The 25,106-nt window shown below is 39.9% G+C and overlaps 2 protein-coding genes and 1 long non-coding RNA gene across 5 annotated transcripts in view; 2 read left to right on the forward strand and 1 right to left on the reverse strand.

Annotated features, from left to right (window-relative positions):
- On the forward strand, positions 1 to 18,147 carry slc9a3.1 (solute carrier family 9 member A3, tandem duplicate 1). Of its 2 annotated transcripts, none has more exons than XM_054763104.1 (16): positions 1 to 763; positions 8,630 to 8,932; positions 10,132 to 10,292; positions 11,314 to 11,392; positions 11,468 to 11,645; positions 11,730 to 11,950; positions 12,024 to 12,226; positions 12,310 to 12,399; positions 13,494 to 13,564; positions 13,645 to 13,774; positions 13,855 to 14,000; positions 15,047 to 15,167; positions 15,242 to 15,415; positions 16,948 to 17,002; positions 17,083 to 17,157; positions 17,235 to 18,147. In XM_054763104.1, exons 1-16 carry the CDS (start codon positions 433 to 435, stop codon positions 17,537 to 17,539), a joined length of 2,643 nt encoding a protein of 880 aa, XP_054619079.1. In that variant the 5' UTR covers positions 1 to 432; the 3' UTR covers positions 17,540 to 18,147. The 2 variants fall into 2 exon arrangements, with proteins under 2 accessions (XP_054619079.1, XP_054619078.1); XM_054763103.1 differs by having other exon boundaries at positions 3 to 763; positions 15,044 to 15,167.
- Positions 5,249 to 16,357, reverse strand: LOC129172902 (uncharacterized). Its single transcript, XR_008567124.1, has 4 exons — positions 16,216 to 16,357; positions 15,224 to 15,338; positions 13,475 to 13,530; positions 5,249 to 8,901 (listed from the first exon to the last, which is right to left on the reverse strand). It is a non-coding gene; the product is annotated as an uncharacterized LOC129172902 (long non-coding RNA).
- Positions 18,148 to 18,860: 713 nt separating the features above from the next.
- usf2 (upstream transcription factor 2, c-fos interacting) overlaps positions 18,861 to 25,106 on the forward strand; it is a 7,907-nt gene continuing 1,661 nt past the window's right edge. Inside the window, exons 1-9 of one of the 2 annotated variants that reach the window (XM_054763112.1) lie at positions 18,862 to 19,297; positions 20,055 to 20,098; positions 20,537 to 20,643; positions 20,768 to 20,887; positions 21,181 to 21,343; positions 21,532 to 21,619; positions 21,881 to 21,925; positions 23,567 to 23,625; positions 24,299 to 24,390. In XM_054763112.1, the coding sequence (XP_054619087.1) occupies positions 19,260 to 19,297; positions 20,055 to 20,098; positions 20,537 to 20,643; positions 20,768 to 20,887; positions 21,181 to 21,343; positions 21,532 to 21,619; positions 21,881 to 21,925; positions 23,567 to 23,625; positions 24,299 to 24,390 (756 nt within the window). In that variant the 5' untranslated portion in view covers positions 18,862 to 19,259. Of the gene's footprint in view, positions 19,298 to 20,054; positions 20,099 to 20,536; positions 20,644 to 20,767; positions 20,888 to 21,180; positions 21,344 to 21,531; positions 21,620 to 21,880; positions 21,926 to 23,566; positions 23,626 to 24,298; positions 24,391 to 25,106 lie in introns of both variants that reach the window. The other variant, XM_054763113.1, reaches the window with a different exon arrangement.

Genomic DNA, 25,106 nt, shown 5'->3' on the forward strand with positions numbered 1-25,106 from the left:
AAGTGCTCGTTCCACTCGTGTCACCGTGGGTTCTTATGGGTTAAAACAGCCGCTGAAGGCCTCAGTTACATAGTAACTTAACAACTTTAACATGGGCTAAAGGAGGCATATAAACCATTTGTGGGAACTAAAGGAGCACCAAATCTTCTGTTGAATAAAGTGGACGAACTAGCTGATCCAGGAACAAAGTAGGAGGAGACAGACCAGCAACAAGATGGGCTGAGCTTCACCTGTTGTAAAAAAGTTGTATCCTTGACTGACTGGAGAGCCACAGGGGTTGGCCACCATGCTCATGCCAGATAAAGATATGGACATACGCATGAGAGCAAGATGAAAGAGACTTGAGCATCAAGGAGGAGTCACCGCTGCATCTAAGAGAGAAACGGTGTTACATTTTGACACTTCGTCGGGTATTTTACCAAAAAAAAAAGCATGGCAGCTGTGTGTAGGATAGCGCTTATATTGTGTGTGTTACTGCTGGTGTCCAGAGGACTGAGCCTGCCCAGTGTGGACCGCTCTGAACACAAAGGACATGAGACTCAGACAAGCAGTGATCATGGGACATCCACGACGAGCTCCACCGCAGGAACCGGGAACGTGACGGACTCGGGTCAAGACAGTCATGGTCACGGTGATGGTCATGATGATGGTCACGGAGGGGAGCCCATCACTACCCTACCCATTGTCTCCTGGAAGTGGCACCATGTTTCTATCCCATACCTGGTGACTGTTTGGATTCTGGTGTGCTGGCTCTGCAAACTCAGTGAGTCCTACCAACACAGCAAACTTGAAATATTCACATTTCTGACTCAGTACGGTGTGGTGATGGAGCATAGCACTAGCCACAATATTAGGTACACTTGCTCAGGTGTGATGGAGACTGTGGGTTTTCAAATGGTCTCAACCTGGGACGCACATTTTCCAATGGCCATTAAGTCGCAGCTCACTTTTATTTAAGCCGTTTTTATTTATTTTGTAATTTTTTTAAATAATTTTATTTAAGTCAAACCAAGCAAATGTGTTTGTTTTTTAAAAATTGCCTATGCCATCTTTTGAAACATTAATAAACATAATTACATTAAGTGTTTTCGAGGACTTTATTAAGGCATTTTATCACGGAAATGAGGACGAACTGTATGCATACAAATAATGCAGAAATCGAAATGAAATATCAAAATTGAGTTAAATAAAATGTCACGGAAATGACGCCAAACATAATAACTGCATGCATACAAATAATGCATACTTAAATAGTTAAATAAAGTCACTTATAACTGCACTATACCAAAGAGGAAAATGACTTAAATATCGCTCAAATATATTTAAAAATTAGCTAAGTCAGACATTAATTGTGTATTACATATTTTTATGTCATTTTTGACTCACTCTCTGCAACCCATCCCGAACGCATGGGATGGGTCCCCGAAAATAAGAACTTAAATTCATTTTGAAGCATTATCTAAATTGTCCATAGGTTTGAATGTGAGTGTGAATGGTTGTTTGTCTATATGTGCCCTGCGATTGGCTGGCGACCAGTCCAGGGTGTACCCCGCCTGTCGCCCGAAGTCAGCTGAGATAGGCTCCAGCATGCCCCCGCGACCCTAATGAGGAAGAAGCGGTATAGAAAATGGATGGATGGATGGATAGTTATCATTATAGTTGTAGTTTGCAATGATTTGGAATGGCAGTGCATCTGACCGAGAGCCTGTCATTATGATGCAGTGCAGTTGTGCATCACTGCAAACTACCGTACCACCACGATAATAAACATAAACATCTATGACAACATTATCGTCGTTAAAGGCTTAACAATAGATACTGCGATACACTGTAAGCGCTTTCTGATTCCTACTTGTGGTACTAAACGAATGTGTTGTCATTTATTCAGGATGAACGTACGGGCTGCTATCAAGCCAATACATGATATATTTGTATGTTGCGGTCTAAAGTTTGGGAAAACCCCGCTGTATACATTGTACAGGGGTACTTGGTTATGTGGAAGATGGGAAAAGCAAAAAGTGATACCACTGGAGGAAGTCCAACAACCTGTCATGGCATCTTGTGATCAGTCATTATTTTCATGTATACACAACAGAAAGAAAGCACTGTGGACACTGTAAATGATTTAGTGTGTGTGTGTTTCCATGTTTGTGTACGCCTCTTCTCACATAAATAAGGGGCTGTGGATATGAGGAAGGAATTGTGTGTGTGTTTTTTTTGTTGTTTTGCAAGGAATTGGCGCAGTTTTGACAATGTTGTTATGTGTGTGCAAAAGGATAAGATGTTCCAGCATGGAATTGTTACAACTTGCAACATGCAGTGTTATGATATCTTTAGTTGGGCTTCCTGCTGGTACGTCTATTTAGTGCAATAATATAGGTGCAAGTGGACATATAGTAAGTCTGTTGCAGAGTCATGCACATTTTATTACCATTTAATGAGCATTGCAGGCCTTGATTTGACCGCCTTATCGTGATAGAAACTATATAATAAAGTATTATTGATGTACTCTAAACCTAAACACCAACAAAATGTGCACACCCTCAATGTTGACTTTAAACTTACTCATACTAGCGAGCTGAAATCCGGACAATGATGCCAATTTTCCCAGATCTTGTTTCCTGCTCAGGCATTTACAATGCTGGCTTTCTTCAGTGATCACACATTGCAAGTCATGTTAGGCTCTGTTTCCCCAACAACGGACAACAAATGGAGGTTTGCTGTTAAAAGGCAAACTTCATATTTGTTAACTGTTTTCTTCTGGCTAATAGAGTTGATGTAGGAAGTGTAGTGCACACTACAATGCTCACGTGGGAGTATAGTACATCGTGTGTCGTATCTGTTTGCCGATAATACAAATTTTGATATTGATACCAGTAAATACAGGACCAGTATCGTAGATACGTTTTACTTGGACTTTGCTTTTGTGATTTTTTTTTGTTTTTTGCCTTTACTTTGTTGATCAGAGCTGGTCATACCCAAAGTGGCACCCAATGCGAGATTTTATATGGTGCCCCCCTCCATCACCAATCTACATACGCTTGCAAAACAGTTAATTGGCATTGTTTTTACCGTTGCCTTTAACGTGTCACCCAATTCACATGGTTAACAAATTACAAATAAATACAAAAAACCCAAAATATAATAGAAATACCCTTACCTCAACATAAAAATGATGTAAATAAGTGCATAAAGCGAATGAAAGATCAACATCAAACTATTTAAATAACCACACAGTTTGCACACAATAACTCTATAATCTAATAACACTATTATTATATTACACTATTCAATAACTGTATACAAATAAAAACATTTAATAATAATAATATTATCTATTATCATGTGTAGTAATAATTCATTGATTGGGCATTGCTTTACATTGGAATCAATGTGAGTGTTTACATTTTAAGAGTAGGTGAATATTTTTCCCCACATTTTTGGCGCCCCCTGGAGGCCACTGCGCCCTTATCATTCGCCTACATCGCCTTGTGATCGTGATTATAATCAGAACAAACCACAGCTCGAAGATATTAGGCAAACTAAAGCAATATTTGCACCAGTGGCGGAGCCAGACATTTTTTTACCGGGGTGGCCAAGGTGAGACCATTACTCACATAGGGGTGGCAATAAGTTGATACCTGAAATGTCTAGATGGCCAGTGGGGTGGCCGGAGAGTGACCAGGAGGTGCCACAGCCACCCCAGCGACTTAAACTCAGCTGTTCAAAACTGCTTACTCCTATTGACTTCTGTTTTACTGTGATTATTTTATTGCATTATTTTATTGCTTTGAAAGGCACCAACAAATAAAATGTATTATTATTAGTACAGTACAACACAAACTACTATTGTCTCTCAATATAAACAATATATAAATATTTATAATCCAGGATATTTGAACGACACAACAAAAACGCTCAAATACATGTGAAAATAATCATTAATTTTGGGTGATGTGATTTGATTTGACTTGTTGTTGCAAAGTACTTTCAAGCTCCGAAGCCTGTGGAGCTTGTCGCTTATTTCTATGTTTTCTTCCACCTAAAGGCCTCCGCTGACTTGCCGAAAGTGTATATGTAGTGAAAAAGTTGCTCTCTGGATCAGCAATCACATTCACGACACACTTGTTATGGGGCATATCGTTAATGGTAACTTGATTAGCATTTCTACACGGCGCCGCCTTTATTGAAGAATAATAAAGACAGTAGTCCATTGTGGTAGCGACTGCTACGCAGTCCAAATCACCTTTATCTGACTTTACAATGTGCCTTTATAACTGCTTAAGCTGTCAACTGAACCGCAGTCATTTAAAAATGATTGACAGGACCTAGTTAAAGGCCAGCCGGTATTCAAGAAGGCATATTATGTTATTAGCTGGTAAGGCTGATGCTTGAGTGTTCAGTCATTAGAAACCATGCATATCTAACGGCACTTAAAAAGCACAAATAATAATCTTGTATTGGATCTCGTTGGATTGTGCATGTTATGGCTCATGAGTACACCAACTAAATATATTCTACTGCCTGTTAATGTCCATCTATATTATGGGATATACCATAAAGTTCTTTACACACCTGAGCGGCAGCTCATGTGTCACCGAGGCTTTTGTGCCTTGTCCCGGCTCAAACAGGACGGAACAGTTGGCCAAATAAAACATGCAGTCATGAGGCCACAACTTGCGAGAGTCAGCACTTTTTTTGTATGAACACTTTTTTTTGTACAGTATGAAACCATATGTAAAGAAAAATGCAAAAGGCAGATTACGCATTGTGGCTAATCTACATTTCGTCAGACGTGTACGTACACAAATGCCACCTTGTACTTGCCCGGTGTGTTGTAAGGGACTAAGGGTTGTTGAACAACTTCTATGGCACATACAGTATACAGTGGCATCCAGAAGCATTGGAACAGTGACGACAATTTCATTATTTCTGCTGTAGACTGAAAACATTTGGGTTTGATATCAAAAGATGAATATGAGACCAAAGGTTTCACGTTTTACTTCCAGGTATAGCCATGAATTCCTTCCAGAAGGTCCGACTCTAACCGAAACGGACACTAACCGAATAAATTTTTCCCCCAAGAAATAATGTAAATCCAATTAATCCATTCTAGAAAACACATTTTTAGAATTTTAAAATTATAGTTTGACATGCAGAAAACAGTTTGAAATGAATATATATATATATATATATATATATATATATATATATATATATATATATATATATATACTGTACATATAAATGATCAATGAAAGGGTGAATGACCAGGTTGCTTTTACCTTCAATGTGGACACGATTCCTGATCTGCTCTCCGCAAAGACACGATGTGGCAGCGAGACATGACACGGACACCACCTTCCTGTTTTGCCACGAGTTATTTCTTGAATTCAATAGTGTTTGTCACCTCAGTAACCCAAAATGGAGCCAAAGAAAGTCGCACGTGCCAGCATTGTGATAAAGAAGATGAGAAACACTCCTGAATTCAAGAAATAACTCATGACGAAACAAGAAAATGGTGTCCGTTGGGTGTCTCGCTGCCGCATTGTTGGTAACATTATCGTGCCTGTTGTGAGGTCATTGAAACCTGCAATAAAAGCCTAGTGCTTGTGCATCACACCGAACATTACGGTAACATTACTGACACCTAGTGACCAGTGCAGAATACTACATATTTTCGCAAAGTCTTTTGACTGCCTTAGATTTGATTTTAAGTTCATTTAGGCACTTTTATGCTTGAACATGCTTAATTTAGGCAAAAATATGTCTTTTTTTTTTTTTACTCATAATAGGCAAACATGAAACAGCATGCTTTATTAATTAGTATATTTTTGAAAATCCCTGATAAAGACGTAGAAATACACACTCCGGTAACTCAAAGCTGTACGTGTCCATAAGTTTGCGTAAGTTTGTTTAAAATAAAACAACCGGAGGCTTTAACTAAAGATTGTGCAACAACGGTGTCAATCATTACTCAGCACAAACCTGCACGATGAAGCCGTAGAAATGTAGCCAAACGCGCACAAAGCTATTCATTTAACATCTATGGAATAGCCTGTAATCCATCACTTACTGGGAGCAAACTGATGGCAAACTTTGACACCACCGGAAAAATACTTGAATGCCGGGTGTTTCAAATGTGACTGAATAACTGGACACCTTTCCTGGACATCCGTTACACTCCATTTAATCCACCTCTCAACCTTGGTCACAGAGGAGACACTGAAGATATAAAAGGCTGAGTCCAGGGTTCTGCCTATTTCTTTGTGGGAGGAAGAAGGGAACATAAGTCACAGAGATAGGACAATGACTACCAGAAGATAGTAGGAGACATGAAAAAGAGCAAACAAGAGTGAGTAAGAAGGAAGAAATTCATCCCAGGAAAAACAACTGTGACATACTCTCGTACCTCCTTCACATCACAGGACTATTTTTTTCTGTCTTTCGTACAAATGGAGCGATGTGGATGTGCACACATTTGGCTCCTAGGGTCAATATTGCTGATTTTTTTCATTCCCCGGGTCCCTGCGGTGAATGGGGACAAGATTCCAGAACATGAAAATTCCAGATCCAACACAAGTGAGCATGGCCATGCTTCCAGCATCACCGGAATACCCATCGTGTCCTTCAAGTGGCATCACGTGGAGAGCCCTTATCTAGTTGCCTTATGGGTATTGGCAGCTTTTATGTCAAAACTGGGTATGTAAAAATGCTGGATAATCATTCTAGACTCGTAGATGAACATAAAATACAACTTATTATCTAACTGTAAGAGAGGAGAGTACATGCTCCATCGGTTGCTGAGGATGACGCACCAACGTTTTTCTGTCAGGCAGTTATTTGTCATTAATGATACTCCCCAAAATCTATTCTTGGCTCACTTAGCCCAGGGGTGTCCAAGCAATTTTCACCAAGGGCCACAGAAAAATGAAAGGGCGCAAGGGCCGCTTTGTTATTTTGTAAAACACATGTAGATATGCTAAAAATTTCCTTTTTTTTGTTTTTTTTAAACTTGTATCTCAGCTTTGTGATGCTGGTGAAAAAGTGTATTATTTATATGAACTTCTGCTTTTCTTTTTTCCGATTTTTGTTGTTGTTTTTTTCCCAAATTTCGACCTAAATGATCTTCGTAAATGTTATTCTCATATTATGACTTTATTCCCGTAATATTTTGACTGCATTCCCATAATATTACAACGCCCCCCCCAACCAGTTTTCCAAAAATTACAACTTTATTTTGTTTTGTTTGTTTCTGATAATATTACAACTTTAAAAAAACATACATTTGTTTTGATATTTCAGCTCTATGCTGCCGAACTGACGTTATTTTTCCTCATAATGTTATGACTTTTTTCGACTTTTTTTCTTGTTGTAAAACAACAATTTTCTCTTAATATTTTAACTTTATACCCGTAAAATTACAATTTTTTTTTTTTTTTTTTTACATTTTCCAAGTATTTCAACTAGTACATTTTCCAAAAATGACAACTTTAATCGTTGTTGTGTTTGTTTCTCAAAATATTACAACTTTTAACAAAAATAACATATTTTTTCTTTAATATTGCAACATGAGGGTACTAAAATGATACTTTTCTCGTATTAAACTTTTTTCTTTATTTTCTTAACATTACTGCTGATTTTTCAATTTGTTCTGTTTTTGTTGTTTTGGTGTTAAATTCTATTTTTACATCGTGGTGCGGCCACAAATGGTACCCGGGCCGCACTTTGGACACCCCTGACTTAGCCATTACATTACATTACATTACATTACATTGTGTCCATTGTTAGCCAGGCAAGAGTTTTTTCCTTTTTCCTCCATCCCAAGTGCTTGCTCGTGTGGGGTTCATCTGGTTCTCTTGAAAGATGAGGATCGTGGTTCTAGACCTGCGCTGTGTCAAGTGCCTTAAGATCACTTGTGCTGTAAATTGGTGCTATGTAAATAAAATTGACTTGTTGTTGTTTTCACCAGAAACCTGTTAGATTTTTTTAGATGGACAAAGTGTTCTGTTTGTTCATCTTATGAGCTTATTATAGTTTAATTTTTCAGTTATTGTGAAGAAAAGTCATGCTCCAATGTGAATGATCATGCTGCACATTGGTAATGCGTGTTTTTCTTCGGTATGGTTGCTATCATCAGGTTTGACCTTGATTATTTAACTCCGCTTTAACGCAACACCTCAACACAATAACAATTAAGCCAAACTGTCATAAATCAACATTTTGAAATGTGACTTTGTTTTCACTGCTTCAGTGGGCTTGATTATTAAGCCATCAAGTCAAGCAGCCTTAACCAAAAGTGTCTCTTGAGTTATGTAAAGATATTTCTGGGCATTTATATATGCAGACACACTGGTTAATGATATGCCAAGGACCAAAAGCGCAACAGTTGATCATTTGCAAATTTTGCAACCTTGTTGCAGTTTTCTTTTTATGGTTTGGTTCCAATGCTGAGTCTCAAGTCTGGTCTGGCGGCAAAAGGCAATGCCTGAAAATAAACGACCTGATTCAAACTGAGATTACGACTCGTTTCACAGACTCCGTTCTTATTCATCACCTCCTTTACATTTATTTACTGATGGACAAATCCTTGTATCTAATTCTCTCACCGTTTTCTATGTTTCTGCAGTGATTGAAGCTAACCATCATGTGACCAACATCATCCCAGAGAGCGCCCTGCTCATTTGCTTTGGTTTCATCCTGGGTGGCATAATCTGGGGTGCAGACAAGGTGCAGACCTTCAAACTCACCCCGACCGTCTTTTTCTTTTACCTGTTGCCTCAAATCATCCTGGATGCGGGCTACTTCATGCCGAACAAGCTGTTCTTCAGCAACATGGGGACCATCATGGTCTACGCCATCATTGGGACCTGCTGGAACGCTGCCAGCGTCGGTCTCTCACTGTGGGGGTGTCACATGGGAGGAGCCATGGGTAAGAGAATCAGTAATATCAACGAAACATACAGTAGCATGACCACATGATTGTTCCATGTTTGAAGAATGACGTGCTTTGAAACCTCCAAAACTGACACTGACTGACATCTAAGTTGTTGTAATTTCCCGTAGCATATAATATGAATGCCTTTTTATTTAGTGATTTAACACTTAACAAGTTTTAACATTTTTAACTGTCATACCAGTGAAATGATAATAAATGAAACACGGCAATATGAGATAGAATTACCCCGCATACTCGCCATTCAGCCTTTGCAGCCCCGCAAACTCACGGATTCTCCCTTTTCAGCAGAAAACAAATCTCATTCACCCTAAGTCCGTCATTATTTCTGAAATAGCGAATAAGTCTTCAATGATCTTTTTTTTCGTCAAGCGTTGAGATTTCACACTATTTTCAGGGGTCTTTGAACGCACCATAGTTGCGTAAGCTCGTTGACTCCGACTCCAATCGTGAGTAGTTATAGGTTGTATCATTTTAAAGGCACTTAATAAGTGTGAGAAGCATGTTGAAGAAAGACGAGGGAGGGTTCTGAGGCTGAATCTAATCTAATAATTACAACAATCCAAAATCTACGGAGAATGTCAACACCAAGCTAGCAGGAAGCGAGCCGTGTGCCAAAAAACAACATTTTTATGGTTTGGATTTTTGATTGGCGGGGATCTACTGTACTCACTCTTTAAAGACACGTAATGGAGAGGGAACAGTGTATAATAGGCGTATTTATGTTAAAAAGTGTCTGTATACTCCATGTAATTGATATTTTATCCATTCTATTACTGATATTGCATCTGGGCATGAAGCGGCTTGGGCGTCTGGTCAGGATGCCTCCCGGACGCCTCCCTGGAGAGGTGTTCAGGGCACATCCGACCGGTAGGAGGCCTCGAGGAAGACATGTTGGAGAAACTCTGTCTCTCAACTGGCCTGGGACTTTAGAGATATATATATATTTTTTAAAGCCTGATAGTGTAAAATCTACATTATTTATCATAATAGCAGAATGAACATGTTCCTAATGAGTTCACGGGAGGGGTTTGTATCATATTTGACAGTTGAAGTTGGTACCTTTTTGAACAGTGCAATATACAATATAATGTACAATATTTATGGATCAGACGTCATGCCTTGATTAAAGTCCAACTGAAATTAAAGCATTGTTTTGTAACGACTGTTTGCAGGTAATCTGGACATCGGCCTGCTGCAGTATCTTCTGTTCGGCAGTCTGATTGCTGCTGTGGACCCGGTAGCGGTCCTTGCCGTGTTTGAGCAGGTCCACGTCAATGAGGTCCTCTTCATCCTGGTGTTCGGAGAGTCACTGCTCAATGATGGTGTGACAGTGGTTCGTATGCTTCATGCTAGTATTACAATACGATACGATATATACAACATGGGGTATTTAGTACACAGAAAGATGTTTTTTTCCAAACAGTACCGAAGAGGGCATTGTAACATGGCTAGTTAAACAGTGCCGAACAGTGAGTGTAATATGGCTAGTTAAACAGTAGCCTTCCGGAAAAGTCATTCATCGTCGTCCTCCTTCACCTCCTCCTGGGAACTAAAACCACCCAGGTCGTCTTGACAAGCATCACAATTCAAAAGCCTCATAGTTCCTTCATCACACACTTTGTCAGTCTCTCTCTTTTGTTGTGGCTCTTTGTTGCTTAGCCATTCAGCTTGAGCTATCCTCTTCATTCAGTCCAGCCTTTCGAAACCCGTTAGTGATTGTGGACGGTTGGCGGTCCGAGTAGTCCAAGCAGAAGCTGTAGTAATTCTACATTTGATCAAACTTACTTAAGATGTGTCAGAGATGGCTGCATAAGACTTGAAAATGTGATATTAGCTTCCACTTCACTTCCTGAAGCTGCACTAAGCATGACGTGAAATGTAGTTTTTAGCCATGAATTAGCTTAATCGCTGTACAAGCCGCAGGGTTCAAAGCATGAGAAAAAAGTAGCGGATTGTGTACCGGAAATTACGGTAGCTTCACCAGAATACCTGAATACCAGAATACATTCCACCATGAACTCGGTGAACCTCTCCTATGTAGCTTTGTAAGGCAGCAAAGCAAATAATAAAACCAATCAATAAAACCATAAAACCTTCATTGCCCCTTAGTTTGGCTCCATCAGCATTCCAGCAGGTGTATTGTGCTCTCAAAGTTGGGGAAGAACGGTTTAGAAAGAGTCTGCAAATGCACCAAGCATATGTTAACTGTGGTGTGCCACAAGGCGCCGTGCTTGGACCCCAGCTTGAGCAGATAGTCTGTCACCACAATGTGATGTCATACAGCTTTTGTTTTTCAAATCTTTGACTACCTGATGACCCCCAACAACCTGAAAATTCTCTCTCTGTCATTTTAGGTGCTCTTCAATGTATTTGATTCATTTGTTTCTCTGGGAGGATCCCAAATTGATGCCGTGGAGATAATCAAAGGAATAAGTAAGGAATACATGCCCATTAATACGGCCTTCTGGTATAACATGAAGTATTTGAATGTTCTCTATTTGTCTCCAGTTTCTTTTTTTGTGGTGGCATTCGGTGGCTCCCTCCTCGGCATGGTGTTTGGTTTGCTGCTCTCTCTTCTGACCAGATGCACTAAAAACATCCAGATCATTGAGGCGGGCTTCATTTTTGTGGTGGGGTATCTCTCCTACCTCACCGCCGAGATGCTCTCCCTCTCTGCTATCCTTTCGTGAGTACAATTTAGTTTAACATTCCAGGACTTATGGAAGTTCTTAACTTAGTTTAATTGATTTCTGGTCTTGTGCCATTGTAGAATTGTCTTCTGCGGTGTCTCCTGCCAAAAGTACATCAATGCCAACATGGATGAAAGGTCCGTCACCACTGTCAGATATGCCATGAAGGTGCTCGCCAATGGGTCAGAAACCATCATATTTGTCTTCCTCGGCATCTCAGCTGTGGATAAGACATTATGGGTGTGGAACACGGGCTTCATCCTCCTCACGCTACTTTTCATCTTCGTGTATCGCATCATAGGTGAGATGTTAGCAGCATTTCAAGCACTGTAGTGACAAGAACTCAAGAGTTTTTTGTCGACTGAATACAACAGGTGTCTTTTTCCTAACTTGGATCATGAACAAATTCCGACTGGTCCCACTGGAGGTCATCGATCAGATCATTATGAGCTACGGTGGCCTGCGAGGGGCGGTTGCCTATGGCCTGGCAGTGATGCTGGATGACAACAAGATAAAGGAGAAGAATCTAATGATCTCCACAACTCTGATCGTAGTTTATTTCACTGTCATTCTTCAGGTAAGATGTTTCTTCAAAAAAGACTTAAAGTTTTTTATGATTTCGGGCATTTTGACTTAATATGTTATATTTTTGTCCTGCAGGGAGTAACAATGAAACCTCTTGTCAAATGGCTGAAAGTGAAGAGAGCTGCAGTTTCCGAACTCACACTAATAGAAAAAGTTCAAAACAAGGTAACGGTAACATAAAGCAAGTGTCCACATTTTTACTATACAGTCATCCCTCGCCACATCACACTTTGAATTTCACTCTCAGGTTTAAAAAAATAAATAAATAAATAAATCATGCTGTTTCGTGGTTGAATACAGCCTTCTATTAGTCAAAAAAAATTATAATGAAGGAAATTTTACACATTTTTTGTCTAAATTAAGCATTTTCAAGCATAAAAATGTCTAAACTACAAATATAAGCCATTCAGAAGAAGCATTTAAAGACGCTGTGATGACATGTAGACTTGATCGCTGGAATAACAGGCTTTCATTGCAGGTTTGAATTATCTCACAACAGGCACTATAGACTCTAACCGAGCTACCGTTTGTCTCTGTAACCCACGCCAAGCTAAAACTCAACTCTGAACCCCCAACATCGCTTCCTGTTCCCTAGCAATTACGATAACACACACGAGTACGAGTCTTATTTATGTTTTAAATGCCTTATTTTCTGTTATTATGGCTACTATATTGGGTAATAAGAGTGTAATGGTGACTATAGGGGTGTTATTTCATGTCTAGAGGGCTCTAATAATGTCAAAACATGTATATAGAAGCTCGTAAACAGTTTTTCTTTGCTCTGACTGCGATAACATTTAATTTATAAATAGGGAATCCTACCTTGCAGAAATTCACTCATCACGGTCATGTCTGGAACCAATTAATCACGATAAACAAGGGATTACTGCATATTATATTGAGAAATGATAGAATGCAGGAGACATTTTGCTTTTGTTATTTTTTAACCAGGCTAAAACCAAACGATGTAAATACGTTTAGAAGTTATGTATATTTAAAGGGAAAAAACCTGATTGTTATCTATAGCATGTGTCCTAGGTGGCAAGTGAGGGTAATTTTTTTTTTTTTTAATTTCTCAATACATTAGGCATTTTTCCTCTTTTTTTTTTCTTTTTTTTTTACTTTTGTTGTTTTTTTTTTTTTTTGGTTTAACTGTATTTTTAGAATGTGCCCCGGCCCAACAAAAGCATGACATAAAGCATCAACTTTGCCTTGATGAAAATAAACCTTCAACACTTACAGAATTGCTGTTTTTTCAGGTCTTCGATCACATGCTTGTTGCCATTGAAGACATATCTGGACAAATTGGACACAACTACATGAGAGACAAGTACGAAGAATGAAGAACTGAATGAGTTTATTTGCCGCAGTGGTCTGAACGGAGCTGTAATCGTTTCACTTGCTGTGCAGGTGGAGTCATTTTGAGGAGAGGTGTATGTCAAGAGTTTTAATGAAGCCATCCGCAAGAAAGAATCGTGACTATGTCTTCAAAGTTTTCCACAAGCTGAACCTCAAGGACGCAATGAGCTATGTGGCTGAGGTGTGTGTGGAGGCGTATGGAGTTTATCTTTGGCGTTGTGAATATCCACCATGTTGACAGTAATGATGGTTTGGGTACAGGGTGAACGCAGAGGCTCTCTGGAGTTCATCCGCAATGATTCTGCATTTATTGACTTCAAGAAGAAGTTTGGGGAAAACTTCTCAGAGGTCATGCCTGACATCATGGCGGACATGGCAGGCGATAGCTGTGCAGCATCGGCTGTGAGGTGAGTCAAACTTTTAGCCGGCAGCCAAAAATATGATGTGAATGATGCTACATTGCAAGCTGCAGCTTTTGGGTAACACTTTACACTAAGGTACACAAGATTACAGTAGTTAATGAGGAACGAACTTACCTAACCCTAACCACTACTCATTAGTTCCTCAGTAACTACTCTACCCATTACTTCCTCAGTAACTGGTCTAAATTTGTGTGCTTTAGTTATTAGTTCCTCATTAGTTCTTCATTAGTTCCTCAGTAACTGGTCTAAATTTATGTGCTTTAGTCATTAGTTCATCACGAGTTCTTCATTAGTTCTTCATTAGTTCCTCAGTAACTACTGTATTTTTGTGCACCTTATTGTAAAGTGTGACCAGCTCCTCAGTAACTGGTCTAAATGTATGTGCTTTAGTCATTAGTTCCTCATTAGTTCTTCATTAGTTCCTCAGTAACTACTGTATTTTTGTGCACCTTATTGTAAAGTGTGACCAGCTCCTCGGTAACTGGTGTAAATTTATGTGCTTTAGTCATTAGTTCCTCATTAGTTCTTCATTAGTTCCTCAGTAACTACTGTATTTTTTTGCACCTTATTGTAAAGTGTGACCAGCTCCTCAGTAACTGGTCTAAATTTATGCGCTTTAGTCATCATTAGTTCCTCATTAGTTCCTCATTAGTTCTTAATTAGTTCCTCAATAACTACTGTATTTTTGTGCACCTTATTGTAAAGTGTGACCAGCTCCTCAGTAACTGGTCTAAATTTATGCGCTTTAGTCGTCATTCGTTCCTCATTAGTTCCTCGTTAGTTCTTAATTAGTTCCTCAATAACTACTGTATTTTTGTGCACCTTATTGTAAAGTGTGACCAGCTCCTCAGTAACCGGTCTAAATTTATGTGCTTTAGTCATTAGTTCCTCATTAGTTCCTCAGTAGCTACTATATTTTTATGTACCATATTGTAAAGTGTGACCAGGGTTTGTGTTACATAACCTATCCCTGATTGTGACATAATAATAATAATAATAATAATAATAGGATGGTTTTGTCCCACTAGAAGAGACCCTGTGCCATCGGTGAGTTTGGAAATGCATGAGCAGACCATAAAAGGCGTGAGGGAAGTAGAGGACATCAACAGTCACCATTTGCTGCAGCAGCACTTGTACAGGGGCAGGAAACAGGTATGTTTACAGTTGTATGCATGCTCAACGCAACTTGACAACGATTTGACACTGACCTATTCTCAACATTCCAGCACCGGCACAGGTACAGCCGGAGTCATTTTGAGGTCAACAAGGATGAAAACGAGGTGCAGGAGATCTTCCAGAGGACCATGAGAAGTCGTTTGGAGTCTTTCAAGTCCGCAAAGATGGGTGTCGCCCCGCCAAAGACGATAACCAAGCACCAAAAGAAAGACCAACAACAGAAGGTCAAACTTTATCATTTATGTTAAATAATACATGAGATCCTTTTCAGCACAAAAATGCATGTTATATTATCTTCACATCTTGGTATGGTATATTTATTTGTTTCAGATATGCGTAGCAAGTTACAAGTTACATTAACGAACATCTCCTGCTTACATTTGCACAATTCAACATGACTGAAAAGGAGTAGGAAGAAGCACAGCTTATATTTAACCGCTATAGCTTATATTTAATACACCATATTTTTCCCAATGTACAGCTAATAAAAACGCTTGTGGGCAAGGCCAGGTGCTAGTGGAGTGACAGCGGAGATAGCCAATCATACAGTACATTAGCAAATGTACTGGCTGAGACAATTAATGAGTTTGTGGGCTCGTCAATCGATATTGCTGATGGAAGGGAAGGAAAACAGGCTTCAGTGTGAGGTGCCGTTTTCCACTTGGTCCTCGTGCTTGACCAATCTCCTCTTAATATGACATAACGTTATTTTTTGGACGCTAAACACTACAGGGGACCTCAAGTACCTCCTGGAGTGCCTTCACGTCCCCCCCCTTTGAAAACCACTGTTGTAAAGCACAGTATTTTGTGGCATTTTCTTTTTTCTCAAAATAGCTAAAGTAGGGCTGTCAAAATTAGCACATTAACGGCGGTAACTAGTTTATTTCATTAATTACGTTAACATTTACTTTAACGACGGATGGAAGCACACAGAGACGCTCTTATGTAACTTTACTCTAACCCGAACACATCAAAAGCAGTGCAATTCCAACACCATATATCATGTACAGTATATCCAACTCACAATCATGTCTGTTGTCCTCCTCTGAAGGACACTTCTTCATGAGACCACAGCGAGGGGCATTCAGGGGCACTTCGAACATCACAACATCTTTATTATGCGTGCGTGTGGTTTAAATAAAGAGAAAGACAACGGGGGAAAAAACTCACTTTTAATGCGGAAGTACAATTTGCTGCATTTAATTACGCTCGGAAATCCAAGAACATACACCTACGTTCAAAACAGTGAATTCAAATAAAAAAAATTACGTGGTGTCTCTGAATGCAGACCATCATGGCTCATATTAACGCTGCTAAAGTGTGATTCAACTACTACGATGTTTAGACATGTGTGCTATATTTTAGCTTGATTGAAATTTTCACCTCATTTGGAGCTGTTAATACATACAAATACATAAAACTGTGTCCCGTCATTTAGATTTGTTTGTTCATATAATACAGTAAAAAGGGCATACTTCACACATGGCTGCAAATGGTGATTAACCATGATGAATTCATTTGAAATTTGTGATTAATTTGATTACATTTTTTTAAATCATTTGTCAGCCCTAAAAAAATCTTTTAAACTCAATTGAAATAATCTTGATAGGGGCCTGGCTCACACTTTACAAAACATAGCTTTAAACAATATTTGAATTGAATATAAACCAAGCAAAACTAAAAACTTGAATACAGTTTTGTGACATATTTGTATTGCTGTTGTATGTAAATATTAAAATGTTATTTCCTTCTGCAGATGTCATCAGAAAAAATAACAGACAAAAGTAAAAGCTACCATTCTGGTGATGAAGGTATGTTCCATTGCTCGACTTTGAAAATCCAATTAATATCACACATACTTTGTTATGACTTATAAGTTGCTTTTTTTTAGATTTTGAGTTCTCAGAGGGAGACAGTGCCTCTGGCTCTGACTCGCTCGCCATGAGGGTCACCTACAGAGTAGGAGGTAAAATGAAGCCATTTTCTTGTAAGCTATTATCGTTGACGTGAAATTATAAACACCACTTTCTCGCTTTGGCGCAGCCGGAATAGAGAATCCAGCCTTCATGCCAGAGCTGGACTCCATGGCGCCTCTGCAGATCCCACCATGGTTGGCGGAGGCCGAACTCGACACCAGCATGGTGGCCCCCTCGCAGAGGGCCCAAGTGAGGCTGCCATGGACCCCCAGCAACCTGCGGCGCCTTGCACCGCTACGCATCAGTACTCGCTCCACAGACTCTTTCATGCAGGCGGACGCACCAGCCACACAAGGCAGGGATGAAGGCGACCTACTGCCGCCATTAACGCCACCGCCACCACCTTCTGACAGACATGGTGGTCACATGTAGCCACCATCTTTGCCTCCCTTAAACTCGGCTGCCAAAGAAACTTACCTCAGACTTTGCACTGCCTCTGGTCAAAATCTTGTCAAGGTAATGAAGGTTTTTGGACTGTAAATCTCGTGTTTTCAAACAAAACATTCACCATCTCATAACCTTAGTACTCTTGACATGGCGCGCCATCTTCACCCTTTGCTTAGCAGGTAGTGTGGGAGATGTTATTTACATGTTGAACATTATCGTATCATATCAAGTGGCCCTCAGTAAACTTGTCATGTTGAAAAACGCATGCCACGCATTGTAAAGACATTTTTCAAGGTATGTGTAGCTTTTTATTTATAAAGATAATTAATATAATTCAAGTAATATGAAGGCTACAGTGTAGCGTTAAATAAATTCCACCCATGTAATCTTTTATGTGCATTTTCCTTATTGCAACAGTACTTGAGATAAAACATTAGACTTGAAGCGCAGGACGGTTTCGATGATGACCACATATTTATTAACAAATTAAGTTTGTTGTTTTATGTACATAGCACAAAGTTCATCAGCACTATAGCCACAACAAAATGTTGAACTGTTTGGAGCTGAATGTGGATTTTCAGAATAAAAAAAAAAAAAAAAAAAGATTTTGTAGAGTTTCCTTTGTGTCACTCATTGTCCAAACCATTTTCTTACAGGTAAAGAAAGGAAGTGTCACAAGAGATAACTTAAAACTGACACAACTATAGCAAAATGTATAAATAAAGGCCTGATGAAGACCAATCATTAACTTGTTTAACAATTAGACATGAATGAAATCAGGATAAATGGAATCGGACATTATGGTTGTCAGTATTCTTCATCCAAAAAAATAAATTCAGGAGAAAGCAGAATGATTCGGAATTATTCAGTAATAGAAAATATAAAGTGATAAAAAATTAATTAAAAAATTTATGAATGAAAGCAGGATCCATGATATCAGACGTTATGGTTGTCTGCATTCTTCGTAATCCAAAAAAAAAATTATTAAGGAGGAAAAAAAATAACCATTTCAGAAAGTACAAATAAATGCAGAATATGAACTGAGCAATAACAGTGTACAAAATTAGTTAAGCTACTGGCTCTCGCTCAAATCCTTTGAGTTTGTGTCCCCAAAGCCCTCCTTTGTACAAGAATTGATTCCTGGAGTTTCTGAACAAAATGACGATACATACATATAACAATGTACCAGTATGAATAACACATCAAAAAACGCAGATTTGTGAAAATACTGAAAAATATTCACGTAGTCACACAAGTGTCGAGTCGATACTGATACAACCCTTGACATCGACGTGCTCGATATCTGGATCGAGCTACCCACCGACCCCCAACTTCGTGGTGCTAATCAGCAGCTCGATGTAGCAGGAAAACAGGAAACGCACTCAAACCTCTTTAAATGACTATAACCGTGCTAAAATAGCTGTTTACTATACCCGAAAGACAACCATATCCTTGCCCCTTCGTGGTGGACGCATCGGTGCTGTGCTGACGCGCAAATAAGCACACCATTTGTAGTTTTGGCGCACAGTCGTCGAGCAGTCGTACAGTGGAGGCGTCCATTTTAGCTCCCGTGGCCGCTCAGCGTCTCACGTGTCCTGGCCTGTAAGCCTCACATGACCCGCGTGTTTGTCCCCGTGATCACAGCCTCCATCTCCGTGGATCGGTGTCGTTGACGTCGCTCCTTCCCACCGCCGACCGAGTCTTCATGGATATGCTGGAGCAGAGTGTGGACAGCTCGGCGAGGTGAGGGTTCTGTTGTCCGTTTCCTGCTCGGCCATGGCTTCGTCCGAGGCCTACTTTTTAGTTAGCTCTTCTGCCGCTTTGGAGTCTTTACAAACGCTCTTCTTTATGTCTAAGCTGTTTGATCCGGTTACTTTTAATCGCTTTGCACGTTTGTTTTGTTCCTCCCAGTTGCACCAGCCGGGTTGTGGTATTGTATTCTGCTATCCGCTACAATATTTTCATATTTTGTTAAGTCTTTTCAGCTTGTTTTCGGAGTATTAAGGTCATTTTACAATACTTTTACACCTACAGCCAATGACCACAATGAACGTAGCTTTTAGATGGCAAATAATCGCATGCGTTACAACGTTAAATCATTTTTTGTTAGTGAATGGCTATTATTACTACTTTATTTAGTGTTTATTATATGCTATTTAGCCAAGTGACACCAGATGGCGACTCACACCAATATCCAATGTTGTCTGACATATATACGGTGGCCGACAAGGGCAAACGCTGCAAAAATAAAATAAATGTAATGTTTAATGCGCTTGTTTTGTGTGTGTTATTAATCTACCAGTTTTTGAGTGATTGCAGCACATTTAATTTGCAGCATTTCCGCATTGCATTTGTTTTGTTGGTGTTTGTGTGGTTTTGGTTTTGGATGCCCGCGACCCTAATGAGGAAGAAGCGGTATAGAGAATGGATGGATGGATGGATGGTTTTGGATGAATTCTGTGTTTGAAGCGTTCTTGAAATAATATATTTATCTTTATAGTCACGACAAACAGGAGACCGACGAAGTGGTGCAGTTACAAGAAGGTGAGAACTTTTATTTCCACGCTGTCAGTATATTATGAAAAATCCAAATGCTTATTATTATGGGTCGGTGGTGAACTGCGCTGAAATCCAGACTTCCACTTTGTAGTTCTGTCATTATTATTTACCCAACTGCTTATTAATGGGTATTGCATACAATCTCAGATGGGAAGTAATGCACATGTAGCAAGAACGTTTTGAACATCTATTAAGTTAAAATGTTTATTATTGTGGCTTTCCATTGGTAGAAAATTGTCACACCGAGAGGTGTTTCTAATATTTGGATTTTTTTTTTTTTTTTAGCTGGCCAACATACTATAAACTCATTACTTAACCATAACGTATTTAATATAGTGCATTTGTACTATTACTCAAAAGTAATACTATTTAGACATATGTTGGACTTAAATATGCCTGCTTTCTGTCTGTTGCATGTTGCAGGAGAAGCAGAGGAGCGGTCAGGAGGGACCATCGCCGGTGTCCCACAGGGTGCTTTCACTGACCACAATGTCCAGTACCAGTTCCGCACAGAAAATAGCGGAGGGCAGGTAAGCATCTGATATCAACATGGTTCAGTTCAACAGAGAGTGTGTTCAAAGATGGCTATGGCTAAAAAACACTGCTTTACAGCCCGTAGCTTGTTTGACGTCGTCTTTTGATACCTCTTTGTAGGTGACCTATCGTGTAGTTCAACTGGCAGACGACAGCATTGACTCATCAGGTGACGGCACTGGGGCTGTTAGCGTCGTCTCTACTGCAGCCTTTCCAGGAGCGCCACAAGCCGTGACACAGGTGGGCGACAGAAACAAGTGTCTACTAAAGCAGGGGTGTCCAACCTTTTTCCAGTAAGGGCCGCATACTGAAAATTTAAAAAAGATGCAGGGGCCGCTTTTACATTTTTTTGTTTTAGACCAAATATACACATATCTGTGAATTTGCAAGGACACAACTGTGATTTTTTTTTTTTGTTGTTGGTAACTTATTTATCTGTGAGAAGGGCAAAATCTTAACACCAGTGCACCATGACACCCACTGGCTAAATGTTACTGGTTAACATCATGTCTTTATTTGTTATCATCATCCAGGCTGTAATCCAGAACCCTTTCAGTAACGGCGGAAGCCCTGTCGGTGAGACAGTCGGAGGGGAGACACGTTTCGCCTATTTTCCCGCCGCCGCTGTCAGCGACGGTACAGCCACAGCCGTGTCAGTGCAGGCCGCCGCTGACCCAACCATCACACAAGGAGCCGGTAAGTTTACACACTTTTACTCCCCATATCTAGCAAAATGTGACCTCCACAGAGTGTATACCGTACAATGTTAAATCCTACCCATGGCCGCCAATAGCATGACAATGTAATTCACGTTATGGACCGCATTGGCGGTGTTGATCTGCATAAATTCAGCACACCTTTTGATTTTTGACATTTGCTTCCAGGCCAGTTTTACGTCATGATGACCCCACCCGAGGTGCTGCAGTCGGCGAGCCAACGGACGATCGCACCACGTACACACACTTTCCCAGCGTAAGTACATGAAGCCTATTCGCACTTGACACAAAAGTCCCCCCTAAAATCACCACATCCCCCGTCAACACACGGCCACTCTTTGAGCCCAACCTTTTCAAACCCCTCCAAAACTTCCCATTTATTCCCTTTCTGTATTAATTCTCTCTAATCATGATTTGTACAAGACGAGATGGAAAAAAAAAAAAAAACCTGGAGATTATTCTTAAATGATCAAACATCTGAAAACCACACTGTGTCCTACTTACCTGCCATCCCCAGAGACCTTGATGAAAGCGAGATGTTGCAGCATGGCAGCACAAACTGGTGAGGAGAACTTTCAACATTCGACCCCATGCTGCCAAACACCCCCTGATCACTACGTCATGTGCAGATGGAACAAAATAATCATGTATTGTGTGGTGTATGTGTTACTGTCGCCTATAGAGTAAACCTTTACATTGGTTAACCCCTGCAGTTTGACTAAAACATCGTCCTTTTTTATGGTAATTGAGTTGTACTCTTAGAGTCTATGTAGAACAGGGGTGTCCAAACTTTTTTCACCACCGGCAGCATACTGAAAAATCAAAGAATGCGGGGGGCCACTTTGAAATTGTTATATATATATATATATATATATATTTTTTATTTTGGAAAAATATGCAAGTAAAAATGTTTTATGGTTACCTACTACAGCCTGACATTTTTGGGGAGAATCCCACGGGTCACGGGATGGTAGTCAAGTCCACTGTTAATCACTTGATTGGAACAGTACAGGATAAAAACTAACGAGGAGCAGACGCGAGCGGGAACCAACCGATAGGAAAACAAAACAAAAATACAGGATACTTAAGCGTGACCATTTTAAAGTTTTCCTTCAATAACAGAAGTGAAAAGAACAACACGGCCCAGAAGCCAGCAGTGCTTCCGGCCACTGCTTACTGCCGGGATTTAATGAACACCAACACCAATGAAGAAACCGTGGTAAACGTGGTAAAACAGGATTTGCAACACAAAGTTAGATATAACCAGCAATCGATTAACCTCAACCTAACCCTAACCCTAAATAGCAGGAAAAGTCGCAATTTTTTACTTAACTTCAGAAAAGTCGAGCGTGACGGTGTAAACACTTTTTTTTATGCTGCTTGCGAAACGTATTCCTTGTTAGTACACCAGTGAGTCAGGGATGACTGGTTTTAACAGTTGGATGAACACAAGACTCGTTCAAGAACTAGTTACAGCACACGGCGGTGGCGAAAGAATCCACTATGTTCTCAATATTGGCCGCACTTATCTCAGACTGTCCCGACCATTGATAAAGATAAAGATCATATTGTCATGTCTACCCGGACGTGGTCGATGAACAATATTTTTATTGCAAAATAGGCTACTGTCCTCGGCCCACACACACGCAGACAGTCCGGACACGTCACATTCACGGAGCTTCACAGAGTGTTGAAATCACTCTTTAACACGACACATAACTGCCAGGTCGCTACAGTATCCTTGAAATTCCCTTGAAATCGACAGTAATTATGAAGTAGCATAGTGGCTTTGGGTCTCTGTTTATTTATTATTGTTTCATTTAATTATTGTTTACTGTTTTTATTACTGTATTTTATGTCCTTCATTGTGTTGTGTACAGAGTAATTGACTTAATTGTTAATTTAGGTCTGAGTTCTGACTTCATCTAAAAATGTGACATTTCAGCTTTTTGTCTTTATATTGTACCATTTTGCTCTGTTGTCACAATTTTTGCTGTTTACGTCTACCGACTTTGTCGGCCCCCCCTCCAAGCCGCACTTTGGACACCCCTGATGTAGACATTGTAAAAAGGAAAGGCTCCCAAAAGTCTGGACTTTGGAGTCCGACGAACTTGTGAGAGTCTAGTAAGATGAACTGTTCTTTATTACGTGAAGTTGTAGCCAGAATTTACGGGAAAAACGCTTGGTTTTGTGTCCTTTACAGGAAGGTGGATGGTCCGCGGGCACCCCGTGATGAAAGGAGAAGAGCACAACACAATGAGGGTATACTGTTGTTTAATTTCCTCTTGACAATTATGAACAATCAACAGCAATAAGCACCCTGAACCTCAAAAACAGGGTTACAGTGGAGCCCCCACTTTTCACAGGGATTACGTCCTGTGGAATCGGCATCACAGTGTAGCCTTTAGCCTGGTTGTCAGGCTCCTGCTAGATGTTAGCTGGCGAGAGAAGGCATCAACATAATCCACACTGCTTGCCTTACAATCATATATTAACTAGAGTTCACCTCGCTGCAAGTTTTGCGGCAGTAAATCCTAGAGCTTGTGCTTCCCTAGCCAAACAAACCTTTGCGTCCTACTGCACACAACTATGGTGCGTTCAAGGACCGCTGGACAAAGTGTGGAATCTCAAGGCTTCACGGAAAAACATTATCAGTGCAGCATAAAGACATAGATGTGTTAAAATTGTGGGCTTTGTAACAGTGCATGTATGCTTTACATTTTACCAGTATTGTCACGTATTACGGTGAATGACATGTTTTCTATGAATGATGCCTATTTTCTGACAAATGTGAATTTGCAGGGCCATGATGTTTACAAGCAAACATGCCCTGTATTTTATGAATTTAGCGGTGACTATAGTAATGTTGAAATCTCCTTAACTGCCATGCAATCAGTAGTGGTGTCGTTTTTCTTTTTTTTTGTATTTCCTGTAGTGGAGAGAAGAAGAAGAGACAAGATTAACAATTGGATTGTCATGCTTTCCAAGATCATCCCCGACTGCAACATCGACAGTAGAACAGGCGCAGTAAGTCTTTTGTGTCCACACGAACATGCATGTTTGCACAAATACACGTTTATGTTAAAAAACATTTCCATCCACATGAGTGGGGGGGGATCTCTGTCCACATAAAACCACATTCACCGGCTGTCATGTGCATTTTGGCCATTTTGTGCATTATAACCCAATTTTCTGCAATGTAGTGATGTTCTTAAATAAGGTTTAAGTTCATGGGATAGTGTTGCACATTTCTTATACATTTCTTTTTGTAGTTACATAGAAAACCTGTTTACGACCTTCTAAATACGTTTAACAATATTAGAGCCCTCTAAACATGAAATAACACCCCTATAGCCACCTTTACACTCGTATTACCCAATATATTGGACATAATAAGCGTAAATAAGTAATTTAAGACATAAATAAGACTCATGCTTCTGTGTGTTGGTGTAAATGTGTTCCCTAGGGGAGCTGATTGAGGGGAGGACAGGAAGTGACGGCCGAGGTTCAGTGTTGAGTTTCGGCTTGGCGTGGGTTATGGCTGCAAAAGTAGTCCGTGTTTTTATTAGGGATTATTGTGCCTGTTGTGAGATAATTCAAACCTGCACTAAGAGCCTGTTGTAGCAGCGATCGAGTCTGGCATTTGTGTGTCCCACCGCACGTTATAATATCATTACTGACACCAAGTGACCAGTCTGGAATACTACATATCAGTGTCTTTCAATTAGTTTTTTGACTGCCTT

The sequence above is a fragment of the Dunckerocampus dactyliophorus genome, chromosome 20 (genome assembly GCF_027744805.1).
Source record: "Dunckerocampus dactyliophorus isolate RoL2022-P2 chromosome 20, RoL_Ddac_1.1, whole genome shotgun sequence".
Classification (NCBI taxonomy): domain Eukaryota; kingdom Metazoa; phylum Chordata; class Actinopteri; order Syngnathiformes; family Syngnathidae; genus Dunckerocampus; species Dunckerocampus dactyliophorus.

What these genes read in the sequence shown, in the direction of transcription:
- slc9a3.1 (XM_054763103.1), top strand. Translation starts at nt 433, where the DNA reads ATGGCAGCTGTGTGTAGGATAGCGCTTATATTGTGTGTGTTACTGCTG. An exon ending in TCACATGGGAGGAGCCATGG is followed by an intron (nt 8,933 to 10,131) that starts GTAAGAGAATCA and finishes GACTGTTTGCAG; the next exon opens with GTAATCTGGACATCGGCCTG. An exon ending in CAATGAGCTATGTGGCTGAG is followed by an intron (nt 13,775 to 13,854) that starts GTGTGTGTGGAG and finishes GTTTGGGTACAG; the next exon opens with GGTGAACGCAGAGGCTCTCT.